The following is a 23,075-nucleotide window of genomic DNA, read 5'->3' as shown; positions in this document are numbered from 1 at the left end:
ATTTAAAAAATATATGATTATAAAATATTCTTTTTAATTTAACTTATTAAATTTAAATATAAGCCCGTGCATCGCACGGGTTTAACACTAGTATATATATATATATATATATATATAGTGTATATATATATATATATATATATATATATATATATTTTTTTTTTTTTGAAAAAAAAAAATAAAAAACACATTACTTTAACCCCTTGTGCACACAACACATCCTCAGTTCCTCATATAAGCGTAACTCTAACCCATTGTGCACACTTTCTAAAGCCTCTGCCTCTGTGATTCACCGTTCGTCTTCGACTCCTCTACGCCGGAGATCTTCTTTACTCTGTATTGTCGTTGCTTCTCCAATTAGAACATGGCTAAGTCGACCATCGATCTTCCTCCGAAGGGGGGTTTCAGTTTCGATCTCTGCAGAAGGAATGACATGCTTCAGAAGAAGGGTCTTAAGCCTCAGTCTTTTCTCAAGACAGGAACTACCATAGTCGGTTTGATTTTCCAGGTGCCTTCTCATTTTTTTAAGTCTTAGTCTCTTCATCTGTCCCTTAATTACTGTTATGTATTGTTTATTCGTGTTATTCTAGTTGGGGTTATTGGGCCATCACAATTCATAAGTAGCGTAATTAGCAGAGATTTAGAAAAAAAAATTGATTGCTTTCAACTCACGTTTGGAATTTTTCTCTTCATATCATTTCATGGACTCGTTCGTAGATGTATAGAAACCTGTTAGTATGCTCAATGGTTCGTTTAGGTCAAACCTGTTGAGACTATAAGAATGTAAAGTACTATAGTCAAGATTTATGGACTTAAGAATCTGTGCTTGAATTGTTTATGATAGAGGATGGGATACGATATATCTTGAATTGTGTGGTTCATCCCATTTAGTGAGAAAAGACTTGGTTTTTTCATTGTGAATTTCTATTTGTATAGCCTATTCTAATGTTAAAGTTCTCCACACAAATAAATTTGAACCAGGATGGTGTCATTCTTGGAGCAGATACAAGGGCCACTGAGGGACCCATAGTTGCTGATAAAAACTGTGAGAAAATTCATTATATGGCACCAAACATATATTGCTGTGGAGCAGGCACTGCTGCTGATACAGAGGCTGTAACTGGTATTTCATATTTGCTAAAACTGAATATTTCTCTTCTTTTTGTTACACCTGCATTTTTGGGCACATTTTAGTTGCAAGCACATGGTTTGGGGACTTTGATAAGTTCGGGTAAAGGATTGATATTAGACATGATGAATCACACCTACAAGCTTGTCGGATCTTGTTACAACTGTTATTTCATGCATCATGAATTCATTACTTTTTTTTTGGGTAAAAACATCCATTACTATTTTAACAGCTTGGTTTTTCAATTGTGAACCACAACACCTAATGCAGCCATAATAATTTGCTAAACATGCATTAGCCGTATCAGGCTGCCATTGTGGTCCACAATTTTATAGCCACTTCAATGTCAAAATTCAAACCATGTTATATTGTCTTTGTTTAGGTTTTGTTATTAATATCTTAGAACAACTCAGAATGAGATATTTGTTCTTGTGCTAGACATGGTTAGTTCACAGCTGCAATTGCATCGTTACCATACTGGTCGAGAATCAAGAGTTGTTACAGCACTGACCCTTCTAAAGAGACATCTTTTCAAGTTGAGTTTTGGATATTCTCTCAAGTTAACTTGCTCTCTGCATTAAACTCTTGTTCTTACTTACTGAACTTTTTGTCCAGTTACCAAGGTCATGTCTCAGCTGCATTAGTGCTTGGTGGGGTTGATGTCACTGGACCACATTTGCACACGGTTAGTTTGTTGCTAAAAGTTTTTATCTTCAATACTGAACTTTCTTTTTTAAATGCATATATGGTGTGATATTTCATGACTTCTGCTATATGGTTTTCAGATATATCCACATGGATCAACTGACACGCTCCCATTTGCAACAATGGGTTCTGGTTCCCTTGCTGCAATGTCAGTATTTGAGTCTAAATTCAAGGAGGGCTTAACTGTAAGTGACCATGTTAAGGCTTTGAAATTTGTGACAAAAGGCAGCTTTACAACTTATTAACACATCTGCATTTGGTTATATTCTGATATGGAATTCTATTTATTTATAACTGGGCTTGGTTTGTTTTTCCATGACAAACTGAAACATTCATGAGATTTGAAGAACTGAACTGTTAATATCTTGAATATGAGAAAACCCAAACCTGTTTGAAGAACTGAAGTGAACCATTTATATCCTCCAACTCTAGCTGTCTCGTCCTCAGAAGCCCTCAGACTTCTCATTAGTCTTCGGCTCCAAAAAAAAAAAAAAGTTGTTTGGACTATGTTTGCTAATGTCAGTTCCACTAAGAAGAGCACTCAGTTACAAAGCTTATGTGGAAGATTTTTGCTATTTGTTTTTATTTCCATAGACCTTGGCAGCCTTTGCTAGTTACCTGGACCAACCTGCCTCAGTCTTACTACCCATGCAACAATTTTTTAGGATTCTATTATCACAGAAAATAGTTTCAAGTAATTAGTGTATTACAGGGTGAGGTATCCCTGCCCCTTCTTTTTTATTGTTCATATACCATATCCAAAGAAACCTACCTTCAGATACAATGAAGTTTTTACCCATAATTGTGGTTTTTACCTCTGCTAAAAATTTCATCAAATTTATGTTGCAATTTGCAAAGCTTTTGATTTAGTGAGCATTTTCATGTTACAGAAGGATGAAGGAATAAAGATAGTATGTGAGGCAATACTTGCTGGTGTGTTTAATGACTTGGGAAGTGGAAGTAATGTTGATGTTTGTGTAATAACCAAGGTAAAGCATCTTGATCATTTGCCATGAGTTGGTCTTTTAGGGGAAATCTTCTTTTTTCTTCTCAAGTGCAAATTCTTATTTTATGCTGCACAGGGGCACAAGGAGTATCTTAGGAACCACATGCAGCCAAATCCTCGAACTTATGTTAATCCAAAGGGCTTTACCTTCTCGAAAAAGACTGGTTAGTAGCAAACTTTACTAATTTATTCCTACAATAGAGAGCACCTAAATAATATTTCGTTTGCTGCCAGACTCTATATCTTGCAAACAAGTAATTGACGCATTTTTTTAATATATCACAATTTTGCAAATTTGGTAACAAATCTTTTTCGTACAAATCAAGAACCACTTGGGCGTTTGCTGGTTTTCTTGGAGGGCCTTGATTTGTCCTTCATACTGCAAAACCCGTCTTTTCCTTTTTTCCCTCCTAAAACCAACTAAGAAATACACCTCAAGTGATTCGGGACAATACCCTTGCATTACAATGTTTTAAATTATTAAGTAAAGTAAAATTCTTGCTGAGGTGTTTGAGCAGATACACTTGGATTCATAACCAGTGATTCAAAATGCTTCTTCTATGTGTTTCTACTTTCTATGAACCATGAGTGTATCCAATGTGATATTGATGATACATTATATCTGATTAGAATATTTATATCTGGTACAGAGGTTCTTGCAACAACGATTACCCCACTGAAGGAGAAGGTGGAAGTGATTGAAGCAGGAGATGCTATGGAAGAGTAGTATCATTTACTAAAATAAATGTTACTCTTGATTGGTCTGGAACTTAGACTAACAGAATGTTTTTCATGTTTTATATCTCTACTTTTTTTTGCGTTACTTTGACTTTGTATTTACCCAACATTATTTGCATCATACTTCATCATTTGAAACAGTTGGGTTGAATGGTGAACGCACGTCTATTAAACAATGAATTTGATTAGCCGATGCAAATGTGTGTGTGCTAAGATTAGCTATTTGGAACATAAAATTTGTTAACGACTTAATCATTATTAAATAATGATCGAGGTTAGGGGTAATGACATAGTAAGCAAGCAGTTCCTTTTTTTTCTTTCTTTTTTTTTTAAAAAAAGTGAATACAGGTATTATTTTTACTTCAATAATACTTTTAGATAATATTTCTTGCAAGTTCTATCAAACAATGAATTTCTCCTTCATCAAATTGATTCTTGCAAAGTAAGCTTAGGGCTAATCAATACACCTATGTACAAGTAAAAAGATTATGCATTAACCGTCGCCAAACACAAAAGAGGATAGTTGGATTTTAATATCTAACACTTGGATTAGTCTTGGCAGCATTCCTCAGTGCCCCTTTTGTGGCTGCTGATGAAGCTGGATTAATGGCCTTCCGTATCTTAGCCACATTCCAAGCAGTGTTAGCAGCATGTCCTGCAGTTGCAAACACATGCTCTGTAGCCTCACCTGCTTCTTCTCCATACCTGTTATCCATGGATCCCACATCAAGTTATATGTGTATTTCTTGATAAGCAAGCAATGAATATTTCTTAAATACTTTATTGCGTTAGTATATGTTAGGTAGTTTTTTACAATGATTTGAATTTTTTATGAATGTCTATTGATTTAGTTTTAACAAATTAAATCCATAATGACATTGGTGTAAACACAAATAAGGAACTAAATTAAAATCTTAGTGTTCACTTATTAACCACTGTAATGGTGCAATGGCTTTTACCTATTGGAAACCATTCTGGTTGCAGCTTGGGAGGTGGCAGAAAGAGTCTGTTTTTCAGCAGCTTCAGCTGCTTCAAAAACTTTGTCTGCAACATTACAAGAAACCATAAATCAAATTGATGCTACTTATTCTTACAAATAAGAATGATGCTACTATGTTATAGATAGTCTTAAAGGTAAAGTAATGTTTTATATTACTTACTGACTGCATCAAGGGAGGCCAACAAAACTTCTCCAGGAAGCATCCTGAGAAACGCTTGTCCAGGTTGCGATTTGACGACTGGTGCCATCACTGATCCACTCATTATTCCAACTCCATCAAGCACTGATTTGCTTAACTTTTCTGTCATATTCGACAGTTTTCTCACCCTATATTATTGCAAAGCAAAGGTAATATAATTAATTAGTCTCCTCACTATCTTTGTTGTGTAAATGTTGAATGTAATGTTTTGAATACCGTTTAAGGTTTTCATTCATCTTCCCATTCTTTGTTCCATCATCAGACTTGATGCTCATGCCACCATTTCTCTTATCTCCACCACTGCTTAGGATGCTTTCTCCTCCTTTGTGGACCTGATTTTCAAGAAAATTATATCTACAAAATTAGTGGCATATAAACTAAGATTTTCTTTCTAGCAAGAAGAAATAATTGTCTAGGGAGCAACTTTAGATTTTCTAGCTACAGTTCATAGTCCATGTTATCAATTCATAGTCTCAATATTGTAAGAACAAGTCATGTTATTTGAACATCTAAGAAGGGATGTTAATCAGATATCCAACATGATTCAAGGGCGAAAACAAAAAATTTTATAGCAACTAATAATATTTGTAAACCTGGTTGGTGTAAGCATTACTGCACATGAAGATACCCTTAACAATCTGACCAGTCCCTCCAGCAATTGCCTTGGCAAGAAAGTGATTGTAATCTTCAACTTTTGGAGCAAACTCCTTCCAATCAAGATCACCATTCTTCTCCTTACTCCATTTCAATCCAGAAAAGCAAGAGTGCTCCTTCAAAAAAGAATCCAGGGACTCCATACTCCCAAGGCACTGCTCCGGAAAAGTTACTCCATAGCTGAGGGGCTCACCACCATCTTTCACAGGCAAGGTGAATAGGTAATGGAGTGCATCCATCTTCACCACCGGCTCGTCTTTCGTCAAAGGCCACTGAAGTTCATTTCCAACCTATATTGCACAAATACAAGTATTGAACAATCTTATGAACGTATTGTGGTTGTTTTAGTACTTCTGTCGAAATTTGGGCACAGAGCTTACTCTTATGATGGTGGCTAGAGACACACTATCATCCATGATTTTGATGATCATAAACTGGCCTTGAGCCAGCTCAAGAGCTTCTCCTTCATCCATCAGATGAACTCTGCATACTGGGATCTGCATCAAGATTTCATGTGTGAGGCCCTTGGTTTTAGGCCTTGATGAGAATTGTTCAGAATAACCTGAAGGAGCCATGGAGGTTTCTCTGGAATAAGGTTCTGGTTCATAAGATTTTGAGCCATTGCAACCCATCTTTGATTTTTGTGCTTTGTGTTTGTGTTTCTTGGGACCAATTTTGGAATGTTAATGGAGATAAGAAGCATAAGGACAAGTTCTTATTGTTGCTGATATTGGATTCTTTTGTTCATTGCTTTATTCTGTTCTTGAAAGAATAATTCGGTGTTAAGTTAATGTGGCTTTGAGTGGAATATATGAGGGAAAAAAAAAAAGAATATTGAGCATGTTTGTTGTTGAATAATCTGCAGCAGCATCACAACTTGCACTCCAAGTGTGAAAGCAGATACTTTATTATATATTTATATAACTGCATGATTCTTTTCTCTGCACCATTCTTTTCTCTGCATGATTCTTTTGGTCTATTTGGATGTGAATTCTATCTAAACTGGTAGATTGAATTCCTAATTCTTCTTTCTTTTCTCTATTTCTCTTCTATGATTGTTGCATAATAGCAACTATAATTTTTTTTTTCTGGAGAATCTTTTTTTAGTTCATTTTTGAGGAATACTTTACTTCAATTGTAGTAAATGTTAATGATAGATTCTTGTCTTAACTCTTATGGTTATTATTTGGATTTTCTTTTTTCCTTAATAAAATAAAGCAGTTTTCTTGAGATAAAGTACATAATTTAAACAAACTAAAAAATGGAAACAGCAAAACATTAGAACTTCCTATTTTCTAAAGTCTATATATCAGATTCCTGGAGAGCTGAATGTATGATCGCTTGATCAGATTCACAAATGCAGCAAAACTAAAGAGGAAAAATGTACAACAGTTCTGAAATTGAGCCAGTTTAAACCACTTGCACCAAAACACTTGCTAACCATAACGCCAAATCTGAATGATAAATCATAAAGCTCGAATACATTCTTCAAGATTGGTGTATTTTATTTATAGAGCCATACACATAATCCTTTTGGTGCTACTGAAAGAAACAAGATACATATTTATGCTTTATTTTCTAATTTTTCTTTCAAAAATACAAAAATACAGAATAGAATTGTTAGATTTACAAGAAATCAGGCCCCCCATGAGCTGAATAATCATTTTTTTCGTAACAAGGATTCTAAACAATGATGAATAACTAAAATAAATAATAACAATATTGATCTACCAAAAATCTCTTGTTTTCAAGATCAATCTGCCCCATCATGCCTCAAAAAACTGGGGCAGAGACACACTATAGTATTAGTATAGCTACCTAGACAGTGACTTGCATGCTGCATGAAGCATAGTTCTATATATATAAATAGTTAGTGATATTTCTTTGTTTGGCGCCTCTTCTTTCCCTTATTATGATTATTGGCATGTGAGCCTTTATAAGCCAACTCTTTCTTGCCATACAAGTATTTTCTTGCCAAGTCTGTGAAAACTGGGTGCATATCCTGTGTTCCTTGAGTTCTCTCAATCTGAACATTATACAACAAAATCATAATTAATAACATAATTAAGATATGATGGTTGGTGAAATTAGCATATAAAATTCGACCAACTTACCCTGCTGACTTTACCATCTTTCAAATAGTATCTGATGCCAGACCAATTGATAGATTGAGAGAAGTGAGAGCGAATGGCGCAAATAGTGTATAGGAAGTTACCTACCAACATTGCTAGGAACACCTGTTCAACATTCCAAAGAATTGTTATCATTACTTTGGTATTTTTAGGAAGCTTCGGACTCTAGCATTTTGTTCTTTTGTACTTATCATCTAATCATCACCTCTGATACTCTCTATCCTATGATGATAAAGTAAGTTTGGAGAAATGAATACTTACAAGACACCAGTTATAGGAACCTAGATGAAGTGGGGGTGCTTCTGGGGACAATATATTGCAAAGTCTAACTTCTATCCTTGTCAAGTTCCACATTGAAAAAAGGGCAAGAAGAGTGCATCCTGCCAGCAAGCCCACCAATCTTACTCCTAAGGAAACACAAGCCGTTAGAATGCTTGAGTTTTCTGAGGGAAAAATTTTTCATCCTTTTTTGCATACTTTGTGTTTTCATGAATGCTTTCATTAGTAAAAATGGAATATAAATAAGGAAGAACATAAATAATACACTATAAAATATTACAGTAAACTGCCATACCTAATTTCTCTTTCTTTCTCTTAAAACCTCACACAATCAATGTGTACTGCAAACTTAGATCAAGTTCTTTATACCTAACTCCATGTTATGAGTGCAAACTTTTAATTTTAAATTACTCTTTCTTAAGGGCAACCAGGTGCACAAGCATTCCACTCAAAAGGTGTAATGTACGCAACCTAACCTGATAATTACATCAGTGGTTGTTTCCACGGCTTGAACCCGTGACCTTGAGGTCACATGGAGACAACTCAACCGTTGCTCCAAGGTTCCCCTTCTTAGAGAGAAAATAAAAATGCACTTGTCATTGTTCAATTTGTGAATAGGTTAAAATAGATATATAGCATGAAAGATCCTTATCAGGAGAGTTCTGACACATTCACAAACAACCTACCTAAAAGGGAAAGAAAGTGTTCTCACCCCCATAAACATAGGTATTTTCTTCAATTGATTGGCCATTCATGTAAAGTCTAAGTGCTGCCACAACATGAACCACTGCCATAAAAAATGGTGCTACAAATCCCCATGACAAATAGCAGTGCACAACAAATAATGCACGGTTCATTATCTGATTCACTTTGAACGTGTATGACTCCAAAACAAATGTTTGTTTTCTCAAATAGTTCCAATACCTGCATACAATTTTAAAATAGTTACCATCATAGAATATATGAAGAAAGAAAAAAAAAACATTAATTGTCACAACAAACCTTGCAAAATTAAGATCAGTTGCAAGGGGATGAGGAAAGACAGCAACTGGGGGAGAAGAAACTAGCTTCTTGTGAGCCCCTGAATTTGACAATAGTATGGCCATAAACACAACATGCATGGTAGCCATTAGTCCCTCTATTCAAGGTTTGAGAACAACTATCACATTGATAAAAGTTAATGTATCTAGATACAAAAGGTATACCAGCTACGGCCGAAAGAGTCATGTCATCAGAATATCCACCGTATCGAAGACTGGAGACTACGCCATAATTGTCTTTCCTAAAGTCCACAGCATGCATCTAGAGGAAAATTGAATATACTTAGAATTGATTAAATTTTAAGTTTTTAAGACATTAATCATATTCTTTTGTGTGGCAACTACAATAAAAAGTAGAAGCTACTTGCCATCATGCATCCTCCCCAAAGAAAGAATGTTTTTCCACCTGTGGCAAATCCCATTGAACAAGGCTGGAAAAAAAATGTGAAGAAACATATTATGCAGACTTATAAACATAGATTCTAATAAATAAAAAAGCAAGAGGGTAGTTGTGTACCATATGGTATTCATAGATGCAGTAACTTCCTAAACTTCCAGATGGTAAATCAAGAGGGTATCCGGTTTGAATAAATATCTATTAAGCATGAAAATAGTAAAATTCTAAACACATGTAACCATAGAAATGATCTGATTGTTAAAATAGGGAAACAGAATCATGTAAATTATATACCTCAGGATTCTTTTCCATTTCATAAGTTAGGCTTCCAATAGTTCCAGGATGAAGCCTAACATCATCATCCAAGAACAATACATACTTGCTGTCCTTGTGCATTTTCTCCACTCCAACCTGCCCAGGTTCCAATACTATGCAATTTTAGTGAATTTGATTTGTGGTTTGTTTTGGTACATAAATTGCTGTTTGTGGTGATTAACTTACAACAAGTATTCATTTAGAGCGAATTCAGAATCAAAGATGAAAAAAGTGAAGTTCAAATGTATAACAAGGTCCTACTTTGCATTCAAATATGCTAGACAAGTGAAATTAAGAAAAAATCTCATACCAACTGATTATGAATCTTTTGACTACAAGTTGTTGACAAACCAGCTACAATAACCTTAGCATCAATAGCACTCTGCATATACCAATTGATTATCAGTACAAGGGGAACAAATTAATAGAATCAAGCCCACTTTGATGATCAAAAGGGAAAAGCCTCAAGATGAAGTTTTTAGTTGTACCCCAAATTCCGATATCAGTTCTGATACAGCATTGTAAGCAGGGTCGTCTCTACTTTCTACCACTAACAGAAATTCTAGAGGGCCACCATAAAGTGATGTTAACTGCACATGTAACAGAAACAATAATCATATATAAAAACTTGCATATTCAAAATGAAAATAGTTTGATATACTTTCTACAAACTTATAGAACAATGTAATTCATGATTATACACAAATAAAAGTTGTTTGATTATGCACTATACTAATTTCAATCTTGATAGAAATTTGGCATATATGAATTGTTTCAGAACTAGTCTTTTATACCTGACTCCTCCAGTTGTGGAGATTGTGCTCTCCAAACCCTTTTAAGGGCATAATTACTGTCACTCTTGGCAGATTAACCTGATTGGAATGCTCAAGTTGATTGATATCATGACAAAGGAAAGCAAAACTATTACCCTTATCCATACTTCTCTTTATTCTTTTTCTCTCTTTGTTCCTGATATGCCAAAAAAATCTCATGTAAGTTTCTTTGTATCATCATAATAGTATTTTCATGCTTCTATAGTACATTTAATGTATGTTCCAAAAATATTATAAAAACAAAAGAGTAGGCGATTGTAGATGTTTCTGGAGCACGCATTAAACGAGTACCTGATATGAGCAGCAAGGGCCCATCCAATAGCAAGAACTAAGGAAATTAAACATCCCTGCAGAGCAAACACAAGTGTTTATGTTTTTATGACATGTTATCAAGATAGATTTTCAATTCTCTAAAGGGGGAAATTCCTTTCTATAACTATGCTAGAACTGAGTACCATAGTGAGGATAAGACAAATCCATGCTTTATGCTCTCGAATTTTCGAAAGGTATCTCCCAACTATTCGGGTTTCTAAGGTCATTGCGCGTCTTTACCATCATGCCAACACTCGTATTGGTTGACAATTACTATATTGACACATTGCTTGGCCCCCAAGTATCAACTATGAAGTACATATTCCTAGATGCTAAATACTTCAAAGCAATTAACATGCTTCACAAGCCATGAACTTAACACAAATTCATGCATTTTCTAAAAATTACCCCACAAAAAAAATGTCCATGTAGCATCTCCAAAAAGGGACAACACAACTCATCATATGATATAGTAAATGAAATAATCAAAGTAATCAAATTTTCAGGAAGAAAAGAAGGCAATGCTCATTTTACCAAGGAAATTTCATGTATTTTCTAAAAGGAGTTGAATGTTAAAATTTGTTTTCCAATTGGAGGAAAATAAAAAAGCATTACTTGAATCACCAAAAAAGAAGAGTGAAATGTGAAAACCTGATAATGAACGTAAATGGCGAAAGGATAGGAGAGGTATCTACAGGCAGAGAAGAGAAACAAATCGAAATACTCTAATAAAGTCATTGATATTACAATGATCCTTTTTCTTTTTCTTCTTTTTCTTCTTTGTCTTTCTTTTTCTCTTTCTCTTCCTCCTTTTCTTCCTTTGAAACTCTCTGACTCAAACACAAGACAAGCTAGAATATTTCATTGATCTAGCTGACCCCATTTTCTTTATTCCATTTTCACCACACAAATCAACACAACCTCTCTTTCTTTCTCTCTCCATTCTATGTCTCTGATTATTAGTGAGAGAGACACACACACACCTAAAATAGAGAACAGGGGAAGTGGCCGTTGGATTGGTGGTTATTTTTAGTTATACGTATTATCAACTATTTTATACATCAATATTATATATATGTATATATATATAACAAAAAGAATAACAGTCACAATGACTATCTATTGTTTGAGCAAGCTTTTTAATGGTTAATAATCAAAATGGTTCTCTCAAGTCTCATACATGAATTAATAGTCTTGGAAAGATCAACATTTCATTAGTCTTTGGTCCGTTAAATAATAAATTAATAACACGAATTAACATATGACACATTATCAAACTAACTTGATTCAATATTGTAGGAAAATTTTCTGAAATAAATTAAAAAAATTATTTATTTTCCAAAATAAATATTTTTATTTTTATTTTTCGAAATATATTTTTTTTAGTTGAAACAAGTTTGCCCACTGCAACCCTGGACTTGCATATTTTATTAAGGAAAGTTCGCCCATGGCATCCACCAATTTCATTGAAACTAATAAATTCGTCCAAACTTGTTCCTATTTTCTTATCATTTAGATGGTATTGGTGCATTTTTATTTTTCATTTAATTCACATAATTTAATTTAATTTGATAAAAATAAAATTATGTTTATTCGGTTTTAAAAAAATAAATGGTTTAAAATCGACAATTTTAAATTAAAAAATTAATGTAATCATATTATTTTTAAATTAAAAAATTATAAATAAAACACTCTTATTATTTTAAACTTTTTAATTTAAATAAATGTATTCATATTTTTTTAATTATTTTAAAATTAATACGAAAAGAATTATTTAAAATTTTAAATAAACATACACGTCTGATTTTAATTAGCATTTAGCAAGTTTGCCGTTGCATTAAGCAAACTTGCTTCAAACACCACAAAAAATATATATTTCAGAGATTAAAGATGAAATAATTTATTTTTGGAAATAAATAATTTTTTTATTTATTTCAAAAAATTTGACCAATATTGTATCTTTCAAGAGGTGTTAGATAATTTTATAGGCTAATGATAGACCCTTAAATGAATTTTAAATTCGCAACGAATTAATTTTTGGTCTGTTAAGTGTGGGGAGATACTGTATACAATAAATAAAAAAAATGATAAAAACTCACATGAAATAGTTTTCTTGTAAAAATAATAGTTAAAAATTATTAAACAATAATTTAGTCAAATTTATTAAATTATATAATGATTCTCAACTATCAATTTTAAATAAAGGCATTGCATTTGAGTTTTTACCAAAAAAATTTGAGACGTCAAACAATAAAATTGATGTATATGTAAACATTGTGAAAAATCATTTTGACCATAAAGCCAATGAAAATATTTTCTTGTTAGATAATAAACATAATCATTTAGCTTACCTCTTAATATTAGTACAAACAAGTTTTATTATCACCATGAAAAGAAATTCTAAATTAATTTTTCATTTCATGTCTTTTTTAGATTAAAGCTTTTTTATGGCCTTAATTCATGGATCTATGATTAGGTTATTGCTTTGCATGCAATGCATGCACAAACCTTACAAAACTCTACTTTCTTTTATTAATTAGTGCTTTCCGTAATAAAAAGAGTGTTCCATTCTCTTTCATTTTATATTGGTAAACAAAAAACTGTGTACACAAAAAGAAATTAATTATTATGTATTTATATATAAATATATATATTATTTATTTTATATTTTAATATATATTTTATATTAATAACTCAAGTATATGCATACAGTTCGAGTGATTAATTTTAGCATATACTTAGTACGGTTGAAAAAATATTATTTCTAATTATTGACAATTAAAAATTCTGATCAAAAGAGACATTTTTAGAAATTAAATCAGCGGTCTATATTATTAAGCCATATACAAAAAGTAACAAAAAATATAAACCATACCTATCAAAATGGATTCAAATTAGCCTATTTAAATAAATACCAATAAGCTAGTCAATTAAGCATTTGCATCGAACAAAAATTCACTCCTTAACGAACAATATTCGTCTTCATATCATACAGTTCGACCAATAACTCATCTTCGCTTAATAAATCAGCAACCTAGTAACTTGAGTTTTTTGGTATATTGATAACCAATGGCATCAACCATCAAGAGGATTGAGCACTTGACCAACAAAGAGAACAGTTCCAGTATACTTTTCTCTGATCAGAAACAAGAATGGATGGTCTGCAATAAAGTTAAAACGAGGAGGAGGCTTCTTCGTTGTTCTTCCTGATGAAGTCGTAGGTAATTGCGCCCTTGCAGCTGCAACAGCTTTAGTCCCTTCTTCGTTCACTTCAATGATGCATTTCTGGATAATGTCGGAAATATACGCAGCTCTCTCTTCCACAATTTCAGTGAAAGCTCCTTCCATGAATGGTAACACCAAACCCATCTCCTTTAACATTGGAGAAGCCTCAACCTTGAAAGATAACTTAAATCTTGGGATCTTTAACATGCCTAATATTTTATGATCGCTCGGGAGCATCTTTGCAAGAGATTCAGATTCAGTACACACCTATATATATATATACAAAAATGTTATATCACACAAAAAAAAAATAACTATAAAATCAATTATCATATATCTGTATATAATATATATGTTATTTAACTTATTTTTAATATATATTTTATATCCCAACATATATTCTATACAAATAATTTATTTTGTAGTTGATTTTTTTTTAATAAACCAAGTATGATTCATATGTACACACGAAAATTTTTATTTTTTTTCAATTATGACAACATATAAAATAATAATAATATTATTAGCTAAAAGTCTAGCTATTAAATTAATTATTCATATATAATACATATTAAAATATAAAATATATATTAAAAATAATAAAAATATTCATACATATATATACAAATAAAAAATATTGTATATACATACTAAAATTATTCAGCATATTGATTATCCTATATTTGTATTTAAGTATATATATTATTTAACTCATTTTTAATGTGTATATTATATTTTAACGTGTATCATACATATATGAATAGCAAATTTGGTATAGTTAATTTTTATATATAAGTAATATGATTAATAGACAAATATATGATAATTTATTTAATGATTAATTTTTTTGTGTAAATAGTATTTTTGATATTGAAAATATGTTATAATTATATTTATCAAAATTAATAATATATTTAAGAACAACAATAATATTTAACTTTTCCTTATAAATTATTTTTAGAAAAAAGAACTCTTAATTATTCACTAACAAAGAATTTTCTAAGGCTATATTAAAAAGAGCATACAAATAAAGAATCTTCTAAGGCTACATTAAAAAGAACAAACAAACGCATGTATATCATCTCTTAAATTTTTTTCAGGGAAAACAAACAAATATTTTCTATTAACTTTTAGGATAAGTATGAAGAAACAACAAATATCAGCCACAATTACTAGTTGGTATAAATTTCAGATTCACAGAATTTTTTTCCCTAAACGTTTCGTAACTTTTGTTTTAGTAATACTCTTTTGTTAAAGGATTCAAACAAACATTATTATGTCAAATAAAAAAACATTAAATAGCGATTAAAAAAATCATTCTTGGATACATTTATAAAAAAAAAACCTATTTTAGGTAATGAAACTTATCAAAATTCCTTCGGTTAAATAGCAAACACATAATTTTGGCATAAAAAATTAATTGCTCTTTAAAATTTATTTCCTTCCCTTGCCATATGAATGCAAATAGAAGTATTGGTAGCTATGTGTGTCAAAATTGGTAAGAATAAACTAACTGTCATCTCTAATAATAAAAGATTGAATAATGTTTAACAAAATTTCTAAAACATTTAATGGAACTACTTAACATTTTATGTGATTAAAATGGTCAACACTCTAAATAGTTAGAGTAAATATTTTTTTCAATTCTTAACCATTTGTCTAAGACAAAATTATCTTTAACAATAATTCAATTTTTTTATTCTATTTCTAATTATTCAAATAATTAATTTAAATTGTCCATAACACAGATTATTATTTACAGAAATTACTTTTTCTAATATTATTCGTATGATTAAAAATCATTTAGACTAATTACTTCAATGATTAAAAAAATTAATTAAGAATTTTTGAATTGTGAAAGATAGTCTTTGTAATAAGTACAGAAGAATTTGAATCATTTAAATTTTGAATTTCACTTTAAATAGTAAAATGTAATCTCTTATCATTTATTTCATAAGTGAGACTAAGAGAAAATATGAGAGAGAAAATATTTAAAAATAAAAGATCACACTTTACCTTCTAAAATAAAAACTTAGAAGATTCAAATTCGGTCGAAAATCCAAAAAGAATATTTACTCACATGATTATTACCTACATACCTTTTGGACCAAAGCCGGCAAGCCGTTGATTTCATCAGGAAGAAAAATGTGCATGGTATACCTCCTTTTGGGGACATTTTCTCTGGCTTCCCTGTAATTAAGACTTAGGACTTTGAAATCTTGATAATGATGAGCAATGGCGTAATAGTGGTGACTTCCATCCATGAAGGGAACCTTCACTGAGCCACCCCCATCTAAGAGATGAAAGTCACCATCCCGTGTATCCATTTTTCTGAAGGTGCCGCTGTCTCTCCATAATCCTTTGAAGTAGAGTGTGTTAGCCATGATCACGTCCTTCAATTGGATTGAATCAGGATCAATGATGTTGTTAATAACGCCTTTGGTCTCTCTTTCAGCCCATGAGTTAATCTCCTTCGCTACTTCACCCTTTCAAGTCACCATCAAATAAACTAGTTTTTTAAAAAAAAATTATAGATATCTAATAGAAAAAGTACAAGTAGACAAAATATTACTAAATAATGTGAACAATAGAATTAAAAAAATAAATTAATTTTAAATTTAATTAATGATATGAATAATTAATATTTAATAATAATCAAATTTAAGGTCTTTTATTCATTTTTTTTAAAAAGTCATTAGTTACCTAACATAACCCGATTAAATATGATCTAATTAAGAGGGTCAAACATAAAATTGTGATATTTAAGTGATTGGCATATTAATTTGTCCTGGATTTTTGCGTTATTTAGCAATCAAATCAAATATTAAAATGAGTTTAATCTTAATACTCTTTTAACTTAACATATGTATTTTATATTTTTAATATATATTTTATATAACTAATTTGTTTAATGACGAATTTTAATCAGCATGGTTGAAATTTTAATATAAGTGATGGATAAAATAAATTTTTAACAATTTTATTATAAGATAATAATATTTCACAAAAACAATATACGCATAAAAGATCAACTTTTAAATGAATTATTATAAATTTATATATAAATATATATTATTTAATTTATTTTAAATATATATTTATATTTATATTTAAAAATATATTTTAGGCAGGTAACTGATTTTTAATTTACATATCATATCATTGTTAAAAAAATATTATTATAGAAAAAATTAGTCCTCCAATCCTACTAAAAATTTACCTTGTTTGTGAAATCAAGTGAAGTTAAGGTGGATTTGTAAATATTCTCCAAAATTTGTGAGAAGGAAAGCTTTAGAGATAGGTTTTTGTCAACCCAAACACCATTCGCGTAAGAGAGGAGAGGTCCGCCACTCGAAGAAGGGTCGACAAGCACGGAGGACAAGAGCTGAGTTGCCACAGAGTTGAGATCGTTGATGGATTCTGATCGGAGAAACGAGAGGAGTTCGTCACAAATCGCGCCGTTGGATCCGGCGGCGACTATGCTAAGAAGGAGTTTGATGCACAAAGGCGAAAAAGCAACGTTCTTGTAACCGCCGCTTTTTTTGGAGAGTAGCAAGTGATTTGCAAGCCTGAATTCAGGAGTGATCACCGGAGCGGACGTTGCTTTTTCACCATCGTTGGCGTCAGGGGCGGCGGCGGCAGCCTCGTCGGGAGCAGAGTTGGAGAGTGATTTCCTTTTCCTTGTCATCATTTTGTGAAACTAATCAATGATGATGCATAGTTGATTCTCTAGTCTATGTATATATATAGGCAGCGAAACAAAATCCCTATTTTAGTGCGTCGATTTGCTTTGTCAGTTGTTAGAATCTATTATTATTAATCGTTTATTTAATTTGATTGAGATAAAGATCAACTAATTTAATATTTTATTTAACTATATTAATTATAAATATAACCAATTAATTATATTAATTATTTAATTTAATTAAAATAAATAAATTAATTTTGTTTTAATTTATATTAATTTTTTGTCACAGGTATCTCAGGCATAGTTGTCAAAACCGGACCGGACTGGCCGGTTCGACCGGAAAACCGGTGAACCGGACCTCATACCGGTCCGGTCCAAGTTTAGGACTGTTCAAGGCAAAGAACCGGTATGAACCGGTCAAATCCGGAATGAACCGGTGAAAACCGAACCGGACCGAACCGTGTGGGTGGCAGTTGAAGGGAAACTTATGACGCATCGGCGCACCTGCGTTCCACCGTACTCCATATGCTCCATGTCTTGCCAAGTGTCATGGCTTATGAATTTTGAAAATTTTTCCAAAATGGCCACCATGGGTTTCGAACCCTGGAGTTTAGAATGCAACGAGAACGACTCCACCACCCAGCTGCAATGTCTTTTGTAATTTTATGGACAAATTTCAATATATTATAGTAATCTTTTATTTTATTTATATTCAATTTATTTTAATTATAAAATCACTTAATTTTAAATCAATTATATTTTATTTAACTATAAATTTTATTAAATATATACAAATTAAAAAGATAAATAAAAAAATTTTATTAATCACAATTTATTTTTTTCATGATTATATGATATCTATTAATATTATTTTTTTAATAAATTATATTTCTTTTGTAACTTTTTTAATAAATTATACAATAATAGATAAAGACTCATATGCAGTTATTTTTATATAAAGTTGATAGTTGAAAATTGTTAGATGATATTTAGTCAAACTTGTCAAATCATCTGATGATTCTTAAATATCAACTTCACATGAAAACAATTGTATGTGAGTTTTTACCTATAATAACATAATAATAAAATAAATATAAACTAATTAATAAAGTATTAAAATTTGAAAATAATAATTATTTTTATAAAAATAAAATAAAATTACTTATAATAAAAAAATAATTAAATTTGATATAATTATTTAATTATACTGGGTTGACCGGTTCGACCAGTGACCCACCGGTTGAACCAGTGACCTAGTGACCCAGTAACCTGACCGGGTCGATCACCGGTTCGGTTCTGATAACTATGATCTCAGGAATAGAAATCAACTTATTACCGTTCAATCACACAAATACTAATACTACAAATATATACTCTATGGCTACAAAATTTAAGTCTGCATCCTCTAAACCAATATCTTTACCATCCTTTATCACATTCTATTCCTGATCCAAAATTTTTGCAAAAATTTTTTTATTCTATTAAAAAAGTTCTTGAAATGTCACGCTAACAAAATGTTATGATTCATGAATTTGATGCTTTATACAAAACAAGAACTTGGGATCTTGTAGATCCTCCGTCAAATAGCACTGATCTTGGTTTTAAATAAGTCTTTATTATCAAATGATTCGCTTTTGGTGAGGTCAAATGTTATAAAGATAGGTAGTTGCTTTGGAAAACCACAGATTAAAAGTGTTGATTCAGTAATTAAATATGCAACTATTTGGGTTATACTCACTATTGCCATATCTTTAAATTGGTTAATTCAATAATATGACTTTAATAATATTTTTTTAAATGACAAATTAAATGAAATTGTTTATATTACACAACCTCCAGGATTTGTATCTGCTAATTCTTCATATGTTTGTAGATTAAATAAGGTCATTTATGGCCTAAAATAGGCTCTCATGACCTGATATGTAATTTTAGCATAAACTCTTTCTCAATTTGGTTTCAAAAGTATTAGATCTGACCCTTCATTAGTCTTTTCTCAATTTCTACTTCTTATATCTACATTTTGGTATATGCTGATAATATTCTTGTCACGAGCAACAATTCTAAATCTATTGTATCTCTTATGTCAAAATTACACACTATTTTCTCTCTCAAACATCTTAGAATTCTAATTATTTTCTCTTATCAAATTAAATACATTCATAAATTAAAGAGCTAGCATGTAATATGCTAAATCAATCTCAACTCCCATGATATCATCAGAAAAATTATTCTAATTTGATGTTGAAACTTTTCATGATCCATCATATTATAGATCTATTGTTGGTATATTATAATATTGCACTCTCACTAGACCTAAAATCTATTTTACTGTAAATAAATGTAGTCAATTCATGCATCTCTCTCTCTCAATTTTTTTGTTGTTTGGCAAGGAAACTAAAAACCAAAAAAAGAAGAACAACCCTCTTAGAAAGAACAAAGCTAAGCTTAATCATAAAGCAAAACATGCATAACATCCCAATTCACCAACCAGTTAGTTGTGGACTAAGTTCACAGAACAATTTAAAAATAGCACCAACAATATAAAAACAGCTGCTCAATTACCATAATAATATAAAAACAGCATAAATCAACATATTATAATCAAATAACTAAATAACTAAAAAAATAAAACGCTTATCTGATAATGTGAAGGCAGAATGCAAGGGAGAAGAGGGAGACCAAGCATGGCCATGCAGAGACTAGTGAGAGGGAGGCAACAGTGACACGAGCCCCGTCGGATGAGAACACGACAATGACTACAAGAGAAACACACGACACAGGAGCAAGGAGACGCGATGACACAGTGAAGGCGAGCCATGGACGGAGGTGATGATGCAGTGCTGAAGATGCACAGTAGCCAGGACTAGACGCAGAAGAGCTGACGACGTGGAAGCAACTGTTCGGTGGACACGGTGGTAGATTTCTGAGTGTGACTATGTGAGAAAGTGAGAGGAAGGCGAGACGGAGGAGAGAACCAAGATGTGACTCGTGAGCACACGATGCGGTGGATCTGGCAAGAGGCACAGTGACAGAGGCGAAAGGCGCGACAACGGTGAACCTGAAGGATTACAAAGTGTTCATAACATGTAGCAGAAGTAATAAAGTAATTATATTAATTTATTTTGTGTTTAAAATTTTATCGAAGTAAAACGAGATAGATGCCAATATCTTCCCAACATGTTAAAACAAAAGGACAAAGGACAGAAACATCAAGTAAATAATAAGGTAAAGTATGGTTCCAAGGAGGTTGTCTCTTCCCAGGTACTCAAAAGCCAATTAACTAATGGCAATTTGTGAGAATAAATTGATTTGAAGGTAAATGATAATGAAGATATGAGGTTATTTGAGCAAAATCAATCACATCTACAAACGAACAAAGCAAAAGTGAAATATTAAAGCAAATTGTTCGACTTCATCATCTTTAACCTTTAACTTTACCCTACTCTATCTCTGTAATATGCACAATGCTATTTTTATTTTCATCTCAAATTCGAAATACTAACCTTTAACAGACTATGTTCCCACTTTATGCAATGTATGAGAACCCCCCAAAGTTACAATCTAAAGAGGGAAAAAAACATGTTAAAAGAAACAAACAAATTCTCATTCCATTTTTCATTCTACCATTCCTCAAGAATAACAAATCTCAAATTAAACCAACAAATACAAACATCAGCTTATCAGCATTGCAAAAATAGAGATATTATCATTGTTAAAGCCTGAATTCAACTAAAAGAAGAACTATAATTGTTTGTTGAATACGTATACTCAGCTATGAGCTTCACAGATAAGTTTTCTCTTGTATATACATCATGCCATAAATTGATCACAGTGACTGAACTGAATTCGTTCTTAGAAGCTTTTTTGCTTTACACTTCTCCACAACTGGATACTGGAATGATGAACTCAAGAAACTACAACAAGTAATTTAAAGTTATAGAGATAAGATCGAAAAATCTCAACTTTAAGTTCCTTCCAACTTAACAATTATAGCCCTCAATAGTGAGATTCCAAGGAATAGTAAACCTCACTTACCACATAAGAATCTCCATTTTTCAAATATCAAATAAAAATATATAAAAAATAAAACTTTATTTAAAAAAATTTAAAAAAGGGGGTAAGTACCTGTTTACGTTCCCTGGACCTAGTAGCAGACTGACGATTCTTGATTATGCGTCTTCTGAAAAGTGGCCTTGTCCACTAGTTCCTCCACCGCCCTTCTCTTCTCCTTTGCTACCGCAGCTGCCCCTCCTCCTGATGATGACGACGGTGCTGGGACTCCACTTGCCACCGCAGCATCCCATTGGCAAAAGGCTCAGCCGTGGAGGAGGATGAGCCTTCAATGGCAGGCACCTATGAGAACTGATGAGAAACAAGATGATGATTACGAAGAAGAGCAATAGCGGTGACGTCATCATTAGTGAGGGCAGCGTTTTCTGAGAGGAAAGCCTCAAGGGTCATTTCCTCGAATGGGTGGTGATTATGGTGAGGTGAGTCTCTATGAAAGTGGGTTAGGATCATGTCTTTCCAGACATCGTCGACAGTTTTGGACGGAGGAAGAGGGGATGAAGAAGGATTTGAGGGATGGGAAGTGGTTGTTGTTGTGGAGAGGCACCGTGTCTAAAATGAATTCAAAGGAATTTGGATGAAATCGAAAAATTGAGTTTAAATATGAAGGTATCTGGTGAAGAAGATGATATGGGAAGAAGCGAAGGCTCAATGCAAAAATGAGGGTAGGGGAAGAAGGCAATAAGCAGAAGGAGGGTTTAGTTCTCCAATTTTATATGGGGGCGATAAAAAAATGCATAAATTGATAGAACGGGTGCAGACAGAACTGCTTGAAAAAAGCATAGGTAGAACTGTTAAAAGAAAGTGCAGACGAAATTGGCGGAAGGAAGCGTAGACGAAACTGCTAGAAGGAAGCACAGACGGAACTGTCACAAAGAAGCGCAGATGGAACTGTCACAAAAAGTCGCAGATGGAACTGCCATAAGGAAACACAGACGAATTGCCGGAAGGAAGTACAGACGGAACTGCTAGAAGAAAACGCAGAAAAAATTGCCGGAAGAGAATGCAGACGAAACTGCCGCAAGAGTGGCAAACTACTGAAAAATTGTTGAAAAGATGGCGAACTACCGGAAAACTGTTGAAAAATGACAAAGTGCGAAGAGATGACAAACTATCAAAAGGTAACGTAAATCATATGGTTTCTCTATGAGAATAACTAAGTAGTGGATGAGCTAATCGGTGAGTTCAGAAAAGCATATGACAAAAGAGAAGGAAAAAAATGATACGTAAGAAAAGTATGAAAAGTATGGTGATTTTACCAGAAGAAAATTAATTTATCCTCCTCAAGGAGGATACTATAGCTTTGATACCATGTTAGAAAGGGGGGAGGGAGAGAATCAAAATAATAAAGTGTA

General features: G+C 32.2%; 4 protein-coding genes across 5 annotated transcripts; 1 reads left to right on the top strand and 3 right to left on the bottom strand.

Moving 5' to 3' along the window:
- Positions 1 to 233: 233 nt before the first annotated feature.
- LOC130981770 (proteasome subunit beta type-7-B) lies at positions 234 to 3,844 on the top strand. Its single transcript, XM_057905461.1, has 8 exons — positions 234 to 508; positions 982 to 1,123; positions 1,568 to 1,664; positions 1,745 to 1,814; positions 1,915 to 2,019; positions 2,725 to 2,823; positions 2,917 to 3,004; positions 3,491 to 3,844. Exons 1-8 carry the CDS (start codon positions 365 to 367, stop codon positions 3,565 to 3,567), a joined length of 822 nt encoding a protein of 273 aa, XP_057761444.1. The 5' UTR covers positions 234 to 364; the 3' UTR covers positions 3,568 to 3,844.
- A 128-nt stretch (positions 3,845 to 3,972) lies between these two features.
- Positions 3,973 to 6,142, bottom strand: LOC130981769 (senescence/dehydration-associated protein At4g35985, chloroplastic-like). The gene is made up of 6 exons (XM_057905460.1): positions 5,812 to 6,142; positions 5,371 to 5,721; positions 4,994 to 5,109; positions 4,739 to 4,905; positions 4,538 to 4,622; positions 3,973 to 4,283 (listed from the first exon to the last, which is right to left on the bottom strand). The coding sequence occupies exons 1-6, from the start codon at positions 6,061 to 6,063 to the stop codon at positions 4,109 to 4,111; spliced, it is 1,146 nt and encodes a 381-aa protein (XP_057761443.1). The 5' UTR covers positions 6,064 to 6,142; the 3' UTR covers positions 3,973 to 4,108.
- Positions 6,143 to 7,099: 957 nt separating this feature from the next.
- LOC130979108 (uncharacterized) lies at positions 7,100 to 11,477 on the bottom strand. Of its 2 annotated transcripts, none has more exons than XM_057902466.1 (14): positions 11,391 to 11,477; positions 10,719 to 10,774; positions 10,389 to 10,563; positions 10,083 to 10,184; positions 9,905 to 9,976; positions 9,574 to 9,690; positions 9,400 to 9,477; positions 9,251 to 9,313; positions 9,048 to 9,144; positions 8,845 to 8,923; positions 8,555 to 8,766; positions 7,825 to 7,970; positions 7,546 to 7,668; positions 7,100 to 7,457 (listed from the first exon to the last, which is right to left on the bottom strand). In XM_057902466.1, the coding sequence occupies exons 1-14, from the start codon at positions 11,475 to 11,477 to the stop codon at positions 7,302 to 7,304; spliced, it is 1,563 nt and encodes a 520-aa protein (XP_057758449.1). In that variant the 3' UTR covers positions 7,100 to 7,301. The 2 variants fall into 2 exon arrangements, with proteins under 2 accessions (XP_057758449.1, XP_057758450.1); XM_057902467.1 differs by having other exon boundaries at positions 7,825 to 7,967.
- A 2,144-nt stretch (positions 11,478 to 13,621) lies between these two features.
- Positions 13,622 to 18,467, bottom strand: LOC130979105 (serpin-ZX-like). The gene is made up of 3 exons (XM_057902464.1): positions 17,185 to 18,467; positions 16,064 to 16,450; positions 13,622 to 14,231 (listed from the first exon to the last, which is right to left on the bottom strand). Exons 1-3 carry the CDS (start codon positions 17,653 to 17,655, stop codon positions 13,815 to 13,817), a joined length of 1,275 nt encoding a protein of 424 aa, XP_057758447.1. The 5' UTR covers positions 17,656 to 18,467; the 3' UTR covers positions 13,622 to 13,814.
- Between the last annotated feature and the right edge of the window lie 4,608 nt (positions 18,468 to 23,075).

This window comes from Arachis stenosperma, chromosome 5, assembly GCF_014773155.1.
Source record: "Arachis stenosperma cultivar V10309 chromosome 5, arast.V10309.gnm1.PFL2, whole genome shotgun sequence".
Classification (NCBI taxonomy): domain Eukaryota; kingdom Viridiplantae; phylum Streptophyta; class Magnoliopsida; order Fabales; family Fabaceae; genus Arachis; species Arachis stenosperma.
The sequence above is the reverse complement of the archived record's forward strand: the minus strand, read 5'-3'. Positions and strand labels throughout refer to the sequence as shown.